Source organism: Nomascus leucogenys, chromosome 10 (assembly GCF_006542625.1).
Source record: "Nomascus leucogenys isolate Asia chromosome 10, Asia_NLE_v1, whole genome shotgun sequence".
Classification (NCBI taxonomy): Eukaryota; Metazoa; Chordata; class Mammalia; order Primates; family Hylobatidae; genus Nomascus; species Nomascus leucogenys.
Genome location: NC_044390.1, coordinates 42,673,347 through 42,695,237, shown reverse-complemented (window position 1 = coordinate 42,695,237; position 21,891 = coordinate 42,673,347). Strand labels below are relative to the sequence as shown.

At 41.0% G+C, this 21,891-nt stretch overlaps 1 protein-coding gene across 4 annotated transcripts in view; it reads left to right on the top strand.

The window, feature by feature from the left end:
* The window catches only part of LSM14A (LSM14A mRNA processing body assembly factor), a 59,808-nt gene that overhangs the window by 33,432 nt on the left and 4,485 nt on the right, over positions 1-21,891 (top strand). For 2 of the 4 annotated variants that reach the window (XM_003281274.4, XM_003281275.4), the window contains exons 4-9: positions 6,127-6,249; positions 12,325-12,501; positions 12,797-12,862; positions 16,255-16,437; positions 16,574-16,745; positions 18,334-18,565. In XM_003281274.4, coding sequence (XP_003281322.2) covers positions 6,127-6,249; positions 12,325-12,501; positions 12,797-12,862; positions 16,255-16,437; positions 16,574-16,745; positions 18,334-18,565 — 953 coding nt within the window. Of the gene's footprint in view, positions 1-6,126; positions 6,250-12,324; positions 12,502-12,796; positions 12,863-16,254; positions 16,438-16,573; positions 16,746-18,333; positions 18,927-21,891 lie in introns of those variants that run through there. The other 2 variants (XM_030820222.1, XM_030820221.1) reach the window with 2 other exon arrangements.

Below are 21,891 nucleotides of genomic sequence, written 5' to 3'. Positions count from 1 at the left end.
CACTGAGTGATGAAGCCTTGAAGAGATGCTTACGAACTTTACAGTTAGCGTGAAGCCAGGGGGATGTTTCAACCATTACGGATGTTAAACTTAAGGATTGTTAAAGATCAGACCAGGCACAGTGGCTCACGCCTGTAATCCCAGCACTTTGGGAGGCTGAGACGAGTGAATCATTTGAGGTCAGAAGTTCAAGATCAGCCTGGCCAACATGGTGAAACCTGTCTCTACTAAAAATACAAAAAAATGAGCCAGGCATGGTGGCATGCGCCTGTAATCCCAGCTACTGCGGAGGCTGAGGCAGGAGAATCCCTGGAACCCAGGAGGCGAAGGTTGCAGTGAGTTGAGATCACGCCACTGTACTCCAGCCTGAGCGAGACCATGTCTCCAAAACAAAAAAAAAAAGAAAGATTGTTAAAGATCTACTTTGGTAAAACATGAAGGAGTTAAACATTCCAGTTAAAAGGCAGAGAGTGTCAGACTGAATTAAAAAAAAAAAAAAAGACAAGGCCCAACTATATTATGTTTATAAGAAATGCACTGAAAGTGAAAGAATAGGCCGGGCACGGTGGCTCACGCTTGTAATCCCGGCACTTTAGGAGGCCGAGGCGGGCGGATCACGAGGTCAGGAGATCAAGACCACGGTGAAACCCCATCTCTACTAAAAAATACAAAAAAAATTAGCCGGGCTTGGTGGCGGGCGCCTGTAGTCCCAGCTACTCGGAGAGGCTGAGGCAGGAGAATGGCGTGAACCCGGGAGGCGGAGCTTGCAGTGAGCCGAGATTGCGCCACTGCACTCCAGCCTGGGTGACAGAGCAAGACTCTGTCTCAAAAAAAAAAAAAAAAAAAAAAAAAGAAAGTGAAAGAATAGAAAAAAGTATACCATACAAACAGCAATAACAAGAAAAGTGTGTAGCATACATTAGTATCAGACAAAGGAGCTTAAAGATCAGGATTTCTTCCAGAGATAAAAGTGTGTGTGGGGGGTGGGGGGGTGGCGTTCTTCATAAAGATAAGGATCAATTCATCAGGAAGATACAACAGTCCTGAATGTGTAACTTTTATAAAACAGTATACCCAACAATTGCAAAATACTGTTTTAAGTAGATGTGAACTGCTCAACAATATAGACCAAATGCTGGACCATAAAATAAGTCACACTAAATTCCAAAAGGAATAAAATCATACATGGTATATTATTAAGCTACAAAATAAACTTGAAATTAATAAAGGTAACTTGAAAAATCCCCAAATAATTTGGTATCAGGTAAACTTGTTAATCACTAATAGATCAAAGGAGAATTTACAAGGGAAATTAGAGAATTTTTTAAATCTAGGCCAGATGTGATAGCATACACCTGTAATTCCAGCACTTTGGGTGGCCAAGGTGGGAGGATCACTTGAGGCCAGGAGTTCAAGACCAGCCTGGGGAACATAGGGAGACCTTGTCTCTACAAAAAAAAATGTATAAGTAGCTGGATGTGGTTGTACATACCTGTAGTCCTAGCACTCAGGAGGCTGGGGTGGGAGACTTGATTGAGCCCAGGAATTCAAGACTGCAGTGAGCTGTAATGCTGCAGTGAACTGCGATTCTGCCGCTGCACTCCAGGAAAGGCAGCAGAGCTAGACCTTGTCTCTAAAAAGAAAAAATTAGGCTGGGCGCGGTGGCTCAAGCCTGTAATCCCAGCGCTTTGGGAGGCCGAGGCGGGCAGATCACGTGGTCAGGAGATCAAGACCATCCTGGCTAACATGGTGAAACCCCGTCTCTACTAAAAATACAAAAAAAAAATTAGCCGGGCATGGTGGCGGGCACCTGTAGTCCCAGCCACTCGGGAGGCTAAGGCAGGAGAATGGTGTGAACCCGGGAGGCGGAGCTTGCAGTGAGCCGAGATCGCACCACTGCACTCCAGCCTGGGCGACAGAGCAAGACTCTGTCTCAAAAAAAAAAAAAAAAAAAAAAAAAAAAATTAAAAAAAATGTATTTTTAATTTAATGACCAGAAAGTTTGTGGGTGTAGCTAAAACAGTGTTTAGAAAAATTTTCATAGCTTTAAATACATGTATTAGAAAACAAGAATTTTTGGCCGGGCGTGGTGGCTCATGCCCATGATCCCAGCACTTTGGGAGGCTGAGATGAGCAGATCACTTGAGGTCAGGAGTTCAAGACCAGCCTGGCCAATGTGGTAAAAACCCGTCTCTACTAAAAATACAAAAATTACTCAGGCGTGTTGGCATGTGCCTGTAGTCCCAGCTACTTGGGAGGCGGAGGCAGGAGAATCGCTTGAGCTGGGGAGGCAGAGGTTGTAGTGAGTTGAGATGGCATCACTGCACCCTAGCCTGGGTGACAGAGCAAGACTTTGTCTCAAATAAAAAGGAAAAGAAAATAAGAATTTTTAAAATCAGTGCTCTAAGCTACCAGTTTAAGAAGCTAGGAAAGCGCCAGTTGTGGTATCTCCCACCTGTAATCCCAGCACTTTGGGAGGTCAAGGTGGGCTGATTACCTGAGGTCAGGAGTTTGAGACCAGCCTGACCAACATGGTGAAACCCCACCTCTACAAAAATACAAAAATTAGCCAGGTATGATGGCAGGTGCCTGTAATCCCAGCTACTCAGGAGGCTGAGGCAGGAGAATCGCTTGAACCCGCGAGGCGGAGGTTGCAGTGAGCCAAGATCGCACCATTGAACTCCAGCCTGGGCGACAGAGCAAGACTCCGTCTCATAAAAAAAAAAAAAAAAGCTAGGAAAAATGGTTAGCTGGGCATGGTGGTGAATGCCCTTAGTCCTAACTACTTGGGAGGCTGAGGTGGGAGGATTCCTTGAGCCCAGCAGTTCAAGGTTGCAGTGAATTATGATTGTGCCACTGCCTTCTAGCCTGGGTGACAGAGTGAGACTATGTCTCTAAAACAAGTTGGTGAGGACGTCAGGGGACAGCTAGGAAAAAAATGAAAGACAATTATTCCAAAAGTAGTAGAAGGGGAAGAAAATAAAAAGATAAGAGCAGAAATCAATGAAATAGAAATAGATTATATATCAGCAAAGCCAAGAGTTTGTTTTGGGTAGGTTTTTGTTTTTTGGTTTTTTTTTTATAAAATTGATAAGTCCCTAGCAAAACTGATTAAGGAAAGAAAGAACAACCAAGCAAGTTGTCAATACCAGGAAGGAAAGAGTAGACATCAGTATAGACCTTAAAAGAATAATATGGGAATACACGAATGTCAACAAATGTGATAGTTTGGATGAAGTGGGCAAATTTCTTGAAAAATAGTAAACCAACACAAGAGGAAATAAAATCTCAATATCTCTATATCTTCTAATGAAATTGAAACAGTAATTTAAAATCACTCAGAAAGAAGATTCTAGACTGTTTACTGTTACATTCTACCAAACATTTAGGGAAGAAATAATTTTTACTAATCTTACACAAACTCTTTCAGATAGCTATGCACCATGATGCATGCCTGTAGTCCCAGTAACTCAGGAGGCTGAGGCGGGAGGATCTCTTGAGCCCAGGAGTTCAAGGCTGCAGTGAGCCATGATCGTGCCACTGCACTCCAGCCAAGGCAACAGAGCAAAACCCTGTCTCTTAAGGAAAAAAAGGCTGGGTACGGTGGCTCACACCTGTAATCCCAGCACTTTGGGAGGCCGAGGCGGGCGGATCACGAGGTCAGGAGATCGAGACCAGCCCAGCCAACGTGGTGAAACCCTGTCTCTATTAAAAATACAAAAAAAAAAATTAGTTGGGCATGATGGCGCATGCCTGTAGTCCCAGCTGCTTGGGAGGCTGAGGCAGGAGAATCGCTTGAGCCCAGAAGGCGGAGGTTACAGTCAGCCGAGATCGTGCCACTGCACTTCTGCCTGGCTACAGAGCAAGAGTCCATCTCAAAAAGAGAAAAAGAAAATTCGGAGAATAGAGGAAGAGGAAATATTTGCTGACCCTATAACCAAGGCCAAATAACTGAAATACCAACTATGACTAGATCGTTACAAGAAAATTATCGATCATTGTCTCCCATGAACAAAAAATAATGTTTATTAGAAGTAGAAGCCAGCACGTCAGAAGAAGGATTGTATATGATGACAAAGATTTATCTCAGGACTGCGAAGCTGCAACATTTGAAAATCAGTTGTAACTTACCACGTTAACAGACCAGGAATAAAGAATAGAGAATCCAGAAATAGACCCACTCAGATACTTAAAACAGAGTACCAAGACAGTTCAATGGAGAGAAAAGACATTGTTTTAACAAGGGATGTTGCAGCAGCTGGTTATCTGTGGAAAAAAATAAAACTTGACCCCTGGCTTAAATTATAAATTAAAAATAATTTGGAATAGATTATAGACATAAATTGGTAGTAGAATTGGAGTAGAGGGAGTAGAGGGTGGCATGATCAGGAACTCACGGAAGAGATTTGCTCTAACCATTAAATGCATAATCCAGAGGACAAGCAATGGGAGGCCAAGCCAGGTGAGGAAACATAGAGCAGCCTGGAGATGCAAATATACATCAAAGTGGCTGATGTCTTGGTCATCATCCAGGAATACTAGAAATAACTGGATGGGTTCTACTCCCCACAGAATTCTTGAAAGCACCAGTCCCCACATTACCGGGATATTGTGGGAAGTTGTGTTAGGCTTCTCCTGAGCTTACTGGAGCTGCAGCCAGGCTGGATTGCACCTCCAAGGGAGTCCCAGTGGCTCCCCTTGTCTAATACTGTGCTGCTTTCTGAAGCCACATTTTTTTTTTTTTTTTGAAACGGAGTCTCACTCTGTCACCCAGGCTGGAGCACAGTGGCCCAATATTGGCTCACTGCAACCTCCACCTCCCAGGTTCAAGCAATTCTCCTGCCTCAGCCTCCCGAGTAGCTGGGACTGCAGGCATGCGCCACCACGCCCGGCTAATTTTTGAATTTTTGTAGAGACGAGGTTTCACCATATTGGTCAGGCCAGTCTTGAACTCCTGACCTCATGATCTGCCCACCTTGGCCTCCCAAAATGCTGGGATTACAGGTGTGAGCCACTGCGCCCAGCCCTAAAGCCACATTTTAAGAGGGTTAAGAACAAATAGAATTCATTAAATTAGGAGTCCAAGAAAGGAAGGGGAGAGTATCATAAAGACCATGTGAAGTGAGTAATGGTTGAAGGGACTGGAGTTGACTAACCTGAAAGTGGGCAAATTGCAAGGGGCATGATTGTAATATTCATGTGTTTTAAGAGCAGAAGGATAAACTGCTGCTGTGGGCTAGACTGGTGAAAATATAGAAAATGATGAGAGAAGAGGTAGGTTTTATTAACTGAAGTAAATAGTTTGAACTTTTATCTCGAGGACAGTGGAAGCCATCAGAAGGTCTAAAGCACGATAATGTGATTATATTTATATTTTGTAAAAAGTCACTCTGACTACCATCTTTAGGTTGGATTTAGAGGTTATGGAAGGGGGAGGTGCTGTTGAAATATAGTGAAAACCTGCATAGATGAAATACTAAGGAAAGAGCACAGTATATCAAAAGTGAATGATCCCTAAGTACTGTAGAAACTTAAAGAAGAAATTTGATATAACCTAGTATGGCAGAGAATTGGGCCCTTTCTAGGGACTTCTTTACTCATGTTGCCAGAACTTTTTGCAGCTGCTTTAGGCAGAATGCAGCCTCACAGTCCCATCTTAAGGGGAAGCATTGAAACCAGAGTCCATCGTCTATTGCCTTGGAAATGCTGAAAAAGCTCCTTGTAAACCTGTCTGCTGGTTTGGCTATTTGTCCAGATACTTAGTATTAGAATCATTGAACCTTAATGTTAGTGTTGAATGTACTATTTCTGCTACTTCTCTAGCTGGTATGGGTCCTTGCTGTCCCATCTGCATAACTGCCTAGGACAGCACTCCATGTATTATAAACATTGCTTGCATCCAAGGATAGTGGACAGTATATTGGCTCCCCCTTCCCCCGCCCTCCATATACCCATAGAATTCCCAAACTATTGAGTACACTTCAATTTCCAAGATTATTAATTTGTACAGATGTTGCGGGGAGAGGTAGACAATTACCGTCATTAAAATGCTGCATTACTTTGTGTCATTGAAAAACGTAAAACATTTTTTAAAATTTTTTTATCATTTAAAAACATCTCTTTAAGCTGGAAGCTCTTTGACATCCTTTGGAACAGAAACATCAAACAGTGGTACCTTACCCCAAAGTAGTGCGGTTGGTTCTGCCTTTACACAGGATACAAGATCTCTAAAAACACAGTTATCTCAAGGTAAGCTATCTCATCCCTAAAATATTTCCATTCTAAACTTTTATAGTGGTTTTTGTCTTTTTCTGAATGTAAGAGCTTTTGCAGCTTGTAAATCACGTGTATAATTTCTATTTGGTTCCTTTAAAAATTTTCTCCAAATTGCTGTATTGCAATGAATATATTATTGAATGGCTCTCACTATTTAGACTTATTACAGTTCTTAGATCATGAAACTGAAATGCTGAGCATTCTCTAAGTTGGACATTTTTTGCAAAGCAATTATATAACTTGTATGTAACACTTAAATATATCAAATTGGGCTCAGACTCACCATTAAAGTTGAGCTATCCAAGATGAATTGGAAATATCATCTGAAAAAAACTGTATTATGCTGTTACATTTTCCCTAACGTCCTCACAGGATGGAGAGTAGTGGTTCTCAGTGTAGGCCACCCACAACTGAATCATCTGGGGTGCTTCTTAAAAATTTAAATCCTGAGACTTACACATCAGAATCCCTGAGGCCTGAGGATTTGTATTTTAGTAAGCTTCTTATTCTTAAAATTCTGCTCTTCAACCAGCCAGTCTCATAATTTTAAATGGTTATCCATACCTTTTATTCTTATCTTTGTTTCTTTCTTTTTTCTTAATATTTTTATTTCTTTTATTTACTTATTAGAGATGAGGTTTCCCTATATTGCCCAGGCTGGTCTCGAACTCCTGGGCTCAAGCAGTCCATTTGCCTTGGCCTCCCCAAAGTATTGGGATTACAGGCGTGAGCCATTGGGCCCAGCTCTTTTTTTTTTTTTTTTTTTTTTTTAAGAGGTGGGTCTCACTATGCTGCCCGAACTGAAATGCAGTGGCTATTCACAGATATGATCATAGCGCACTGCAGCCTTGGACACCTGGCCCCAAACAAGCCTCCCACCTTAGCTTCCCCAGTAGCTGGGGCTACAGCCTTGTGCTACCATGCTCGGCTTTTCCTTATCTATTTTTATCCACTTTAGAAATGGGTATTTTTGGCTCATTGCTTTATATGAATGGTTTTTGTTTTGTTTTTAAGTAAAGCAATGTTAAGTCATTTCAGAAAGACCTCTAATCACAAGACAGTATTTTAAAAAGCTATTAAGGGTAAAAATTCAATGCTAAACATAATCTTATGTATTTCAGTTAAGATATTTTGAAATAGTTCTTACTGTTACTCATATTGATTAGCTTAATTTTTTTCTTTTTTTTTTTTTCTTTTAAGATGGAGTCTTGCTCTGTCACCCAGACTGGAGTGCAGTGGCACAATCTCGGCTCACTGCAACCTCCATCTCCCAGGTTCAAGCGATTCTCCTGCCTCACCCTCCCAAGTAGCTGGGATTACAGGCATGTGCCACCATGCCCAGCTCATTTTTTTGTATTTTTGATAGAGATGTGGTTTTGCGATGTTGGCCAGGCTGGTCTCAAACTCCTGACCTCAAGTGATCCACCTGCCTTGGCCTCCCAAAGTGCTGAGATTGTAGACATGAGCCACTGCGCCCAGCCTACTTTCTTAATTTTTAAACATTCTAAAGATTGTTTGTTTTTGAGATAGGGTCCTGCTCTGTCTCCCAGACTGGAATGTAGTGGTGTGATCATGGCTTACTGCAGCCTCCACCTCCTGAGCTCAGGCCATCCTCCCAATTAGCTGAGATCACAAGCAAGCACCACCAGCTAGTTTTGTAGGAACAGGGTTTCGCCATGTTGCCAAGGCTGGTCTGGAACTCCTGGGCTCAAGCAATCCACCCACCTCGGCCTCCCAAAGTGCTGGGATTATAGGCATGAGCCACAGTGCCCGGCCTATTCTGGAATTTTTAGTTAAATCAGGAACACATGAAAAAGAAGCATACATATTGAAATTAGCATTATTCATGAAGAATGAGAACTAATAAGGAACTTAAATTAGGCAGAGGCAAAATGTAAATTAAATATACAAAAGTCAATAGTTCTGGCTGGGCACGGTGGCTCATGCCTGTAATCCCAGCACTTTGGGAGGCCAAGGCAGGTGGATCGCCTGAGGTCAGGCGTTCGAGACCAGCCTGGCCAGCCAACATGGTGAAACCCCATCTCTACTAAAAATACAAAAATTAGCCGGGCATGGTGGCGTGCACCTGTAATCCCAGCTACTCAGGAGGCTGAGGTGGGAGAATCACTTGAACCTGGGAGGCAGAGGTTGTAGTGAGCCAAGATCACACTACCGCACTCCAGCTTGGGCGACAAAGCGAGACTCCATTTCAAAAAAAAAAAAATTAATAGTCCTAAAGCCTAATCCATTGATTATGTAATGAGGAGAAAAGATGATTACAGTAATGCAAAATAGAAATTGTATACAAAATATGTAATAAGAAATAAGTTGGTCATACTAAGAAATATAACCAACTTCTATGATAAATAATATAAGAGAGGGACATAAAAGTTGCATATAATGGAAGAAACATATCTTATTCCTAGATAGAAGAACAAGAACAGTACCAGCACTTAGGGAGGCAAAGCCAGGACGATCACTTGAGCCCATGAGTTTGAGACCAGCCTGGGCAACATAGTGAAACTTCATCTCTACCAAAAAATTTTAAAAATAAGCAGAGTATGATGGTGGACACCTGTGGTCCTAGCTACTCAAGAGGCTGAGACAGGAGAATCACATGAGCCCAGGAGGCCAAGGCTGCAGTGAGTCCTAACTGCACTACCTCACTCCAGCCTGGGGGACAGAACCGAGATCCTGTCTCCCAAAAAAAAAAAAAGATTCAGTATTGAGAAGACTTTACTTCTCATAGTTATCAAATTTATTGCAAATTAATTAAAAATCAATGCAAGTAGAATAGTAGGAGAACTTAGTAAAACAGATTATCTTTAAAATAAACATGGAAGTATGGCTGGACATATTTGAAAAATAAAAGTAATGGGTTTACTGACATGATAATAAAATGTAGCAATGCAGGAAAAAAAATAAGAGATGAATAGAATGCAATAGGCAGTCAGAAACAGATCCGAGTATAAGTAATAATTTATTCTGGGTGCAGTGGTTCATGCCTGAAACCCTAATATTTTGTGAGTTCAAGACAGAAGCCAGGGATTTGAGACTAGCCTGGGCAACATAGCAGGACCCTGTCTCTAAAAACGTTAAAAATTAGCTGGGCATGATGTGTGCGCCTATCAGCTACTTGAGAGGCTGAAGCTAGAGGATTGTTTGAGCCCAGGAGGTCAAGGTGGCAGCAAGCTGTGATTGCGGCCTTGCACACTAGCCTAGGCAACAGAGCAAGACTTCATCTTAAAAGAATTTAGTAGATGATAAAGGTATTATTTTAAATTAGTGGAGAGAAGGCTGTCTGTTCCAATTAATAATGTTGCCTGATCATTTGGAGAAAGTCACTCTAGATTCTTTCCCTCATACTGAGCACCAAAAAATATATAAATTTTAAATAGATTAAAATGTTAAAAATTTTGAAGTATGTGCTTATTAAAAGAAAGAGGTGTATTTACATAAAGCTATGACAAAGAAGTCCTAAGAGTTTGCATTTAAGTTTTATCAACTAAAATTTCTGAATTTCACAAAATTAAAATTCCTAGAATTTTCTTTTAAGTGTGATAAGATTGTGAAGATAGCTCAAGGGAGTGTCTTTATTATGCAGAAATCACTTCTGGATTTATTCCTAATAATGTGTCCAGTATCACAGTATCACCTATATTGCCCTGCTTGTAACAAAACTGGCATCATGATGATTAGTAGGCCTTAATAGTGAAAAGGCTTTTTAAGTACACAGCAAATGTTTCTGTACTTGTTCTGATTGCCCCATTGCTTGTACTTCTGTAGTACTTGTGAGCCATAGGATCTTTTCTCAAAAGCCTTGATAAAGAAGTTTTATAAACTTATAAGATGATTTAATGTAGTACCATAAAATTAACTGTAGCAGTAGACTTTTTCAGGAAGACACGTGAAATAAAAAAAATTAGCAAGATGTGGTAGCGCACACCTATAGTCCTAGCTACTGAAGAGGCTGAGGCGGGAAGATCACTGGGTCCCAGGAGTTAGAAGTTGCAGCGAGCTGTGATTGCGCCACTGCACTCCAGCCAGGGCGACAGAACAAGACCCTACCCTGTCTCTAAAAAACAAAAACAAAACAAAATGTGTTTTATAAGTGATTATAAAATGTTTTTTCATAGGCCAAACTTATATAAACCATGATTTCCCATTATAATCCAGTGGAAAAATTGCAATGCTTCTATTAGTGGTAACTTAATTTTGAAATGTTAATTAGATTGTGCCTGTGTCGGTTTCTGGGTTTTGATAAATGATCATTTATTTGGCTAACTTTGCCATTAATGGCTGAAATGGTATTGCATATTTGTAATTGCATACTTTAGATAATCATAAATTGGGGAAATATTACTAATAAATTATCCCCGAATCATCTGGGTACATAATAATGCATTGTCAGCACTCACCAGTTGTTTGACGCCTGCAAATATGCACAGATGGACAGTAACATTTGCAGCATATTTGGGGGATTTTTTACATGAAATGAGCATTTTTTTTTTAAGCAAAACATTATATTTTGGAATAATTATCAGATGTGAGTGCCTAAGCAGAGATATACAGCAAACATTATCAGGACAGAAAGCATGATGGGAGCACCCGATGTTATATTCTTCAGTTCATGCTGTGACCAGGCTCTGACCTCATAAAAGGAAAAATATAATTTATAAGTACAAACCCCATTTTTCGTTTTGGCTCTTTTGTTTTGGCTCTTTTGTTTTTGTATTTTTTTGAGACAGGGTCTAGCTTTGTCACCCAGGCTGGATGCAGTGGACCAATCTTGGCTCACTACAACCTCTGCCTCCCAGGCTCCAGCGATCCACCCACTTGAGCCCCCGAGTAGCTGAGTAGCTGGGGTTACAGGCATGTGCCACCACACCTGGCTAATTTTTGTATATTTTTGTAGAGACAGGCTTTCGCCATCTTGTTCAGGCTGGTCTCGAACTCCTGAGCTCAAGCGTTCTGCCCACCTCAGCCTCCCAAATTGCTGGGATTATAGGTGTGAGCACCCACGCCCAGCCAAACCCCATATTAAGCAAAAACTTGCCAAGAGATCTTTTAAAAGGCAAGGAATGAGTATGGCTACCGTGTAATTATCTGAAGGGTTTTTTGTTTGTTTTTTGGTTTTGTTTGTTTGTTTGTTTGCTGGCCTTTTAGTTTTTATGTCTAATTATCCAAGCCCCTAAAGCATTAAAGAACTTCACTTATCTAACTTTCTAGTTCTTTTACTTTATTTATTTATTTATTTATGAGACAGGGCCTCGCTCTGTCACCTAGGCTGGAGTGCAGTGGCACGATCTCAGCTCACTGCAGCCTCTGCCTCGCAGGTTCAAGCTATCCCATCTCAGCCTCCTGAGTAGCTGGGAACACAGGCACGTGCCACCACGCCTGGCTAATTTTTGTATTTTCAGTAGAGACAGGGTTTCACCATGTTGCCTAGACTGGTCTTGAAATCCCGGGCTCAAGCGATCCTCCTGCTTCAGCCTCCCAAAGGACTAGGATTATAGGCATGTGCCACTGCGCCCGGCCATTTACTTTCTTATAATAGAAATTTAATGGAGATAATACCTGTAGATAGATGTAAAGGTATTGTTTTAGTCATCTACAGACAGTACTAAGAAAAATTAAAACAAGTCACATAGTCTTATGGTTGTCATTGGCGAAAGCCTAAGTTTGACCTGACTACAACATGACCTTTGATAATTCTAGAGAATCTCGTACCAGGCAGCAATTTTTTTTTTTTTTTTTTTTAATGTAAACTCTTCCACTAAGTAGAAATAACAGATAAAATTGTGAGGGGGAGGGAGTTGTTTTGAAGCTGTTGAAGTTTTTTTTTATTATTATTATTTTTTATTTTTAGCCTAATGACAAGCCCACTAAGGATACCATTCTTAATATCTGGTCTGATAAGTGGATTAATTCAGATTTGTGCTAAGGATTTGAATTGGTAGAAATAAAACTCCGGACAATTTTATTTAGGGTCTAGATTATTTTGAAATCCCCAATAGGGTAGTTTCTTATCTTTTGGTTACATTTTAGGTCGCTCAAGCCCTCAGTTAGACCCTTTGAGAAAAAGCCCAACCATGGAACAAGCAGTGCAGACCGCCTCGGCCCACTTACCTGCTCCAGCAGCTGTTGGGAGAAGGAGTCCTGTATCAACCAGGCCTTTGCCATCTACCAGCCAAAAGGCAGGAGAGAATCAGGAGCACAGGCGAGGTAGAACTTTAGCTGTTTACTGTTCCTTAATTGACTAATCAATGTTTTCCACTCACTTTATTTTCATTAGAAGGATTTACTTCATATGAATGATCCCAGAAAATTAAACTGAACATGATAGAATGTTTGGTCTTTCAAATTTGACTCAAAGTGTTGGTGGTGTGGGTATAGTTTTTTGGGCATTGCACAGGCTTTGTTTTGGGTTTTTTGGTTTGTTTGTTTGCATTTCTAGCTATGGAAGTTTTTGATGATGTGCCCTGAGTTGATTTGGCACTTTGCATGTCTTCTTCTGTAGCTGAAGTACACAAAGTTTCAAGGCCAGAAAATGAGCAACTCAGAAATGATAACAAGAGACAAGTAGGTAAGTTCTTGGATCTGAAAGTCATATCCTATGCTTCTCAACAGGGAGAACATTTTAAATGTATGATACATAATTACTATAAAAAAATGAAAGGCGGGGGTTGTGACTGTAAAGGAGGAGCACAGGGGAATGTCACTGTGGTGACAGAACAGTCCTTTATCTTGATTGTGATGGTGGTTTTGCAAATCTATATATGGTAGAACATCATAGAACTATGCATAAAGACATACCAAAAAATGAGTACATGTACAAACTGGTGACATCTGAGCAAGGTCTGTAGTTTAGTTAATTAGATTGTGCCTGTGTCAGTTTCTTGGTTTTGATAATGTACCATAATTATATAAGATGTGACTGTTGGAGTTTGGGAAGTTGGGTGATGAGCACAAAGGACGACTCTGAACTAGTTTTTCAATTTTTCTTTTCTATAATTACTTTAAAATAAAAAGATTTTTTAAAATTTTACTTTTCTGGAAAAAAATTCTACTTAGTGGTAGGCCTTTTTTTTTCTGAGATGGAGTTTCACGCTTGTTGCCCAGGCTGTAGTGCAGTGGTGTGATCTCGGCTCACTGCAGCCTCCGCCTCCTGGGTTCAAGTAATTCTCCTGCCTCAGCCTCCCGAGTAGCTGGGATTACAGCCGCGTGCCACCATACCCAGCTAATTTTTGTATTTTTAGTAGAGACAGGGCTTTGCCATGTTGGCCAGGCTGGCCTCAAACTCCTGACCTTATTTTCCACCCACCTCAGCCTCCCAAAGTGTTGGGATTACAGGCGTGAGCCACCGCACCCAGCCAGGCAGTTATCTTTTAATATGTTCTTGAGTATTTCCTGCTAGTAGGATTTGTTCATTTATATTTACATTTTCCTATGGCTTCTACTTTTGTAGTTCTTATGTTTTGTGTCAGTTTCAAGTTAGGATTATAAAATTGGTTTTCATTGTTTTCTATGCCTTTGGGAATGGAATTTTCTTTATGTTACAAGTTTGAAACGCTTCCTCATTAAAATTAAGCCCAGAGGCCAGGCACGGTGGCTCACACCTGTAGTCTCAGCACTTTGGGACGCCGAGGCAGGCAGATAACGAGGTCAGGAGTTTGAGACCAGCCTGGCCATATGGTGAAACCCTGTCTCTACTAAAAATAGAAAAATTAGCTGGGTGTGGTGGCACACGCCTGTAGGCCCAGCGGCTCGGGAGGCTGAGGCAGGAGAATCACTTGAACCTGGGAGGCAAAGTTGTAGTGAGCCAAGATTGCACCACTGCACTCCAGCCTGGGCAACAGAGCGAGAGTCCGTCAAAAATAAAAAATAAAAAAATTAAGACCAGCTCCTGTTTTTGAATCAGTTGTTTAAGAGCTGTAGTTTTCTTTTATGATTATTGATTTAATAAGGTTTTATATTTTCTTTATCTGTTTTGTAATATATAACATTCTAAAATCATTCATTTTATTAATATTTTCAAATTTATTAATGGAAAATAAATTATAATTTTACAACTCTTCTAAATTAAAAAGGGAATGTATAATCTACCTTATTTAGAAAACGATTGAAAAATGATCTTCCACTTAATTTTAGAAACCTAGATATGATATTTTTAGATGTATATATACTCTTATTTCTCCTCTACATTTATATATATATTTTTATATCCTTATTTTTTTTTTTTTTTTTTTTGAAACAGAGTCAACCTCTGTCGCCCAGGCTGGAGTGCAGTGGCGCGATCTCAGCTCACTGCAACCTCCACCTCCCAGGTTCAGGCCATTCTTCTGCCTCACCCTCCTGAGTAGCTGGGACTACATATGCCATGGAATACAGAATTTTGTTTCATTTGACTCATTATATTTTACCTTTTTTATTCAGAAAAAGAGAGAGCTCCCCTCCCAAAATAAAATAACTGCCATACTATCTTTCATTGCCCTTCAAAACTAACCCCACCAAAGGGGTTCATTAACAGAACAGTGAATATTCTTCCAGATTTTTTTTGTAGATTTTACAGACAGACATCTATACCCAAAACCTTTTTTTTTTTTTTCTGGAGACAGAATCTCGCTCTGTCACCCAGGCTAGAGTATAGTGGTGCAATCTCTGCTCACTGCAGCCTTCACCTCCTGGGTTCAAGCCATTCTCCTGCCTCAGCCTCCTGGGTAGGTGGGATTACAGGCACGCGCCACCACGCCCGGCTAATGTTTCTGTATTTTTAGTAGAGATGGCGTTTCACCGTGTTGGTCAGGCTCGTCTCGAGCTCCTGACCTCGTGATCTGCCCGCCCCGGCCTCCCAAAGTGCTGGGGTTACAGGCGTGAGCCACCGCGCCCGGCCCCAAAACATTTTTTTTTTTAAGACAGAAGGATCATGGTGTAATTCTGGCTTGTGGCTGAGGCATTTTTAATAGTAGAGGTGAATGTTTTAAATATCCTACTTATCTAGATTTATGTCTGGATATGCTGCTGTGGGGTTTTGTGGTTTGTTTTCTCAAACCTAGGCAGTTTGCCAAACCTCAGCAAACAGCACAAACCTGTCTGTTACCCTGTAGTCACTTCTCATCCTTGTCAGTATGTGTGGAGCATTTCACGCAATTGTGATCATTAAACTCATACTGCTTTTCTGCTCTGCGTTTGTCAGTTAACATCAAATATTCTTCCTCTGTTTTTTTTCTTGTTAGTCATTTTTCTTGTGTTGGATATTTGGGTTCCCACGTTTTTCACTATAAATTATGCTATTTTCTATTGCCTTATCATGTCTCTTATGATTGGCTGAAATTTTACTGTGTTATAGAGGAGAGAGAATATATAGATACAGGAAGGCTTGAATAATATAGAGCCATCTAGAGAGACACAGTAAAGATGGAGTAGGAAGTGTTCGGAGTCAGTAAGGATTGGTGCTTGTCTGTTTTTTATCTGTGATGTGGAAATAACACCTATTTTCTTGCAATTTGTGCCGATTAGTGTTTATTTTTCTTACTATAAATCTTGGTTCCTGTTATTCTTTCCATAAAAGGCTTTCTGCATTTTGAGAATCCACTATGTGTCTGGCACTTCAGTTTGCCGGTGTTGGGGATATAGCAGTAAGGAAAACAAAGCCCCTGCCCTCAAGGAGCATACATTAATTTAGTGCAGAAGTCTCCACACTTGCCTGGCTATATACTCTGTCAGTAACACATGTGAGTGTGGACTCCATAAATACAAATGTTTAGAAATTTTATGTGAGCTATTCTCAGCCTACATATTAAATATTAGTGAAACTTAATTTTTTATTTTTGTATAAAAAATACAAATACAATAAAATAGAGACCTGTAAGCATTTTTGTTGTTGACTGTTGAATCTAAAGAGCACAATAGCAACATCTGTGCTAAACCAGCTATTACATATTGAATGTCCTTTGTATATATTCTTTATTATCATAGCTCCAGGTGCTCCTTCAGCTCCAAGGAGAGGGCGTGGGGGTCATCGGGGTGGCAGGGGAAGATTTGGTATTCGGCGAGATGGGCCAATGAAATTTGAGAAAGACTTTGACTTTGAAAGTGCAAATGCACAATTCAACAAGGAAGAGATTGACAGAGAGTTTCATAATAAACTTAAATTAAAAGGTAAGCTTTGATTTTTCTACTCAGAAAATAATCTTATTTGATCTGTGAATTATGGATGTTTCTCAGATTAGGTGTTTTTATGTAATTCAGGTTAGCTGTCTTGACTTTTATGATATGTGCTTTTGTTTGTCCTTAGAAGATAAACTTGAGAAACAGGAGAAGCCTGTAAATGGTGAAGATAAAGGAGACTCAGGAGTTGATACCCAAAACAGTGAAGGAAATGCTGATGAAGAAGATCCACTTGGACCTAATTGCTATTATGACAAAACTAAATCCTTCTTTGATAATATTTCTTGTGATGACAATAGGTACAGTCTTTAAAGTTGTTCTTTTGCTCTTATGATATTGAAGTGTAAAATGGTTTCATGTAAATTCACGAGGTTTAATGAATACTACCATAATTGTTTTGTTTTGAGACAGTCTTACTCTGTTACTCAGGCTGGAGTGCAGCAGTGCAGTCACAGCTCACTGTAGCCTCAAACTCCTGAGCTCAAGCAATCCTCCCATCTCAGCCTCAGTAGAGGGGACTACAGTTGCACACCACCCACCCAGCTAATTTTTTTCATTTTTTTGTAGAGATGGGGTCTCGCTATGTTGCCCAGGCTAATCGTGAACTCCTGGCCTCAAGACCAGCCTCCCAAAGTACTAGGATTACAGGCATGAGCCACCACACCTGGCCATAATTGATTTTTTAATGTTTTATTTTGCTAAAAGAAAATACATACTAAAGTTCTAAATTATTCATTCAAAGAAATAATCATGTACTTTTGTTTAAGGATATATTCATATTTGAATATTAGCAATTAAAACAAGCATTTAGGTAATGTCTAAGTAGGACTTTTTTTCACCCCTCTATTTTGCAGTTCAAATGAAGCCAGAACCGAAGTGCTAATCTACTTTGAAGTTTGCTGATACCATAAAACTGCCAGATTGTAGTAAATGTGGGTCCAGAAAATTGGCAAATTATTGAGAGGTTAATTAAAGGACCCAGTGTGAGGAACTAACAGTTCTAGAGGTTCTCCTGCCCAATCCAGGTTGTCCTTGTCCTTGTCCTGGCTGAAGTTTGGTGCCCTCTGGTGGCAGTTGGGTGGACATAATTCTGAGTCCCACGATTGGCTGGACGACAGCAGCAATAATTCAGATACTTCTTGGGTTAATTGGTATCGGGTCCAGAGATTGGGCCAGCAACATAATGGGGACCTAAGGGCCCACTTTCCATCTCCTAGCTTCCCAAGACAAGGCCTCCCTGTCTGACTTTACCTTCTTTTCCTTTGGGGGCTGAGTGGAAAGCAAAGTCAATTACCAATCTCATTTTATCTGAATTTCCATTATTTTGGAGCTGTTACTATGTTTATCAGGTTTATTTGCAAGAAACTAATGTCAGTCATGTGTTGACATGAAGTTTAACAGAATATTATAGGAACACATTGAACTCATATGCCATGAGCAACTCGTGATAACTTAGATAAGATGCTTTTTTTTTTTTTTTGAGACGGAGCTTCGTTCTTGTCACCCAGACTGGAGTGCAGTGGCGCAATCTCGACTCACTGCAACCTCCACCTCCCAGGTTCAAGTGATTATCCTGCCTCAGCCTCCCAAGTAGCTGGGATTACAGGCGCCTGCCACCACACCCAGCTATTTTTTGTATTTTTGGTAGAGACCGAGTTTCATCATTTTGGCCAGGCTGGTCTCGAACTCCTGACCTCAGGCGATCCGCCCCCTCGGCCTCCCAAAGTGCTGGGATTAGAGCCGTGAGCCACCGCGCCTGGCCAAGATGCTTATTTCTAATTAGCTTTAGTAATTACTTAGGCTTAATCTGGGAGTAGCACTGCATATTTTGGCTGAGAGATATTCTTTTAAACCTGATATGCTGAAGATTATTTGCTTTTATAATAGAGAACGGAGACCAACCTGGGCTGAAGAAAGAAGATTAAATGCTGAAACATTTGGAATCCCACTTCGTCCAAACCGTGGCCGTGGGGGATACAGAGGCAGAGGAGGTCTTGGTTTCCGTGGTGGCAGAGGGCGTGGTGGTGGCAGAGGTGGTACCTTCACTGCCCCTCGAGGATTTCGTGGAGGATTCAGAGGAGGTCGTGGGGGCCGGGAGTTTGCAGATTTTGAATATAGGGTAAGTGTTATTGTTAATAAATTCTTTGGGGTTGACATGCATTTTACAAGACTCAAAACATTTTTACTTATTTTTGTTTTGGGTGAATTGTTTTGAGGACATTAGAATAACTTCCATTTTGACTTTTCAGTAGAGGATATACATGATTCAGATGTGTATATAAAGACACTATACAAAAAAAGACAGTATAGTATCACCTTTATTTCATGTTAACAGAATATACTTTTAACACCAAAAGAGTCTATCTAGGAAGCACATACTCCCAGAATGGAAGGGCAAGCTTTAACATTTAATAGCAGTTAACATTTATATAGTATTTACCAAGTACCAGACGTTTTAAATATTTTTTACATATTATTTAAACCGCACATCAACTCTGTGAGGTAGGTTCTATTATTATCCCCATTTTACAAGTGAGGAAATGGGTATAGAGATATTAAGTAACTTGCGAAAGGTCACATAGCTAGTAAGTGATGGTGTTGGGTGTTGAGCCCAGCAGGTTGGTTCCTGAGTCACTACTCTTAATTTGGTTTTGTGGAAAATTCACTACATCTTCCCTGGTTTTCTCCTTTCACCATGAACTTGAAAATGTTTGAATATATTGGCCTTCAGGAGCTACTGCTAGAGAATTCTGTAACTCTATATAGTAGCCTTATGTGTATAATTTAGCTTTTGACAGGTGTCTGTAAATTAAGTCAGCATAGTAACTATCTCAGTTAACAGTAAACTATCTTAGTTTATTGATTTTAGAAGTAGTGGAGAGGAAAGGCTATAACAGAAAGGATCAAAATCTTGTAAAGACCTCCACTTGTAATAGCAACAGGCAGCTGGAAACAGAAAGACCTGTTAGCAGGACTTCCATTGCCCAGTACTTAAAACTGGCCATTGTTGAGATCTCTCTGGAAAGAGATCAGTATTAGTGGCATTTGGACCTACTCTGTTGATTTTGATGCCTTTGATATTGTGCCATCACAGCCAAGACTGCCAAAAATTATACTCAAGTCACCAGCTTATGCCATCCAGCCGTTGATGGCCTTATGCAGTTGGAGGACTTCTGACTTGCAAAATCACCTTCCCAGCTAGGAGAATCTGTCTTAGGAACTCCAGAATAGCCCTTGCTTATCACTGTTACTGCCCTTAAGTTTGCCAGTGACACCTTGCTTACAGAATTCAGCAGTAGTATTTTCACAAATATTTTATTTGCCATTATCTCCTCTGCAATATTTGACGCTGACCAACCACCCAGTTTGGGGTCTTTCTTCCTAGTCTTTAAAATAGTCTTCTAGGTTTTCAATTTATACTCTTTGTAATTTTTTAATACTCTTCATTCTTTTTTGGGGGGCGGTGGAGAGTGTCAGGGTCTTGCTCTGTCACTCAGACTGGAGTGCAATGGCATGATCATAAGTCACTGCAGCCTCAACCTCCCAGGCTCAGGCAGTCCTCCCACCTCAGCCTCCCATGTAGCTGGGACTACATGCACGTACCACCATGCCCGGCTAATTTTTAATTTTTTTGTAGACACAGGGTCCCACCCTCACTATGTTGTCCAGGCTGGTCTTGAACTCCTGGGCTTAAGCAATCCTCTCCCCTCAGCTTCCCAAAGTGCTGGGTTTATAGGTGTGCCACGGTGCTTGTTCCATCCTCCCTTTTGTAAGCCTGTCCTGGACCGTATATGTTTCTGCACTGCATCTCTATCTTCACTGTCCTGCTGTCAGCTTAAACTTCCTCAGACTGATCTTGTCATCTTCCTTCTCTCCAGTCATCTCAGCTCTGCCTCCTCCCGGTGTTCCATGTTGGCTCATGGTATACTGCCCAGGCACTAGAGGTATCCATGATTGTGGCCTGTGCCATTTATTCCTTTGAGATGTCCCTGTCAACTACCATGATAACCCACCAGTTGGGCTTCAGACCTTCATCTCTCTTTACCCCACTTTAAGGCAGATCAGCTACATTTTGAACAACCTATGACAACTCCTTGTTGAAGACCACATTGAGTCAGCTTGGTCTGAGAAAAAGTACGTTTAAATTAGACTTGGATCCAGATGAGAATAATAGCAATAGTTACTAGTATGACCTTTCAGACCCTTAGTTTTGACATTTGTGGATAAAGAGTTGTACCATTTATTCTGAAATACACCTTTTAAAGATCATTAAACTTTCAGAGTTGGAAAACATCTGAGAGGTCTGACCTGGTTAAAACAAACCTCTTCTCCAGTATCTCTTATAGGGGCTGGGAGCTTACTCTTCCCAAGGGCATCCATCCCACCCCAGGGATGTTCTAATTGTTACAGTCTCGGCTTGACGTGGTGGCTCACACCTATAATCCCAGCACTTTGGGAGGCCGAGGTGGGTGGATCACCTGAGATCAGGAGTTTGAGACCAGCCTGGCTAACATGGTGAAACCCCGTCTCTACCAAAAATATAAAGAAAATTAGCCGGGCATGGTGGCACGTGCTTGTAATACCAGCTACTCAGGAGACTGAGGCAGGAGAATCGTTGAACCTGGGAGGCAAAGGTAGCAGTGAGCTGAGATCACGCCACTGCACTCCAGCCTGGGCGACAGAGCAAGACTCCGTCTCAAAAAAAGGAAAAAACAAACCTTCCATGCAGTAACTGTGTGCTCCATGTGCTTACTAGTACAAACATTTTTTTGACAACCATGTCACGCTGTTTATCATTTTGAGCCTTTTGTAAAACTCCTATCACGTATATTGCAGAATTGAAAATGCATTGTCGTAGTTACCTCCATGCATCTTTGTCTACGCTCCTGTATCCTTGACAGATAGTCCATCCTCTGCTTAGGTGTTTCCAGGAGTGATGGACTCAGCGAACCCTCAGGCATGGCCCAGTGTTTAGGAGGCTCAGTTCTGACATTGCAGTCCCTGCTTTTCTTAACTGTGTGAGGATCCCACTTGATACATCTGGCCTCATTCCTCATTACCCTTTAACCTGTCTGATTCAAGCAAGCTGCCTCATGGTTATCTCACATACACATTGTGCTTGATTCCAACTCTATCCCCATTCATTTACCAAATATACAGAATTCTTCAGATATTCCAGGCACTATGTTGAGCATTGGTGCTGACTGATGTAGGCCCAGCACTTTTGATGTTTACATTTTGGTGGGAGACAGACATAGCTAAAAGTCAGGTCCCCGCTTTGACTTATCCTTTACAGCCTTGCCCAAGTTTTGCTCTGTCTTCTCTTTCTTCCTACACTGATTTCCTCCTCTTCTGACCTGTGGCTATCTGCTTTCTTTGGCACACATTTTAAATACACTCACATTCACTATTTTTTGTATTTAGTTTTGTTCTGCATCACCAGCT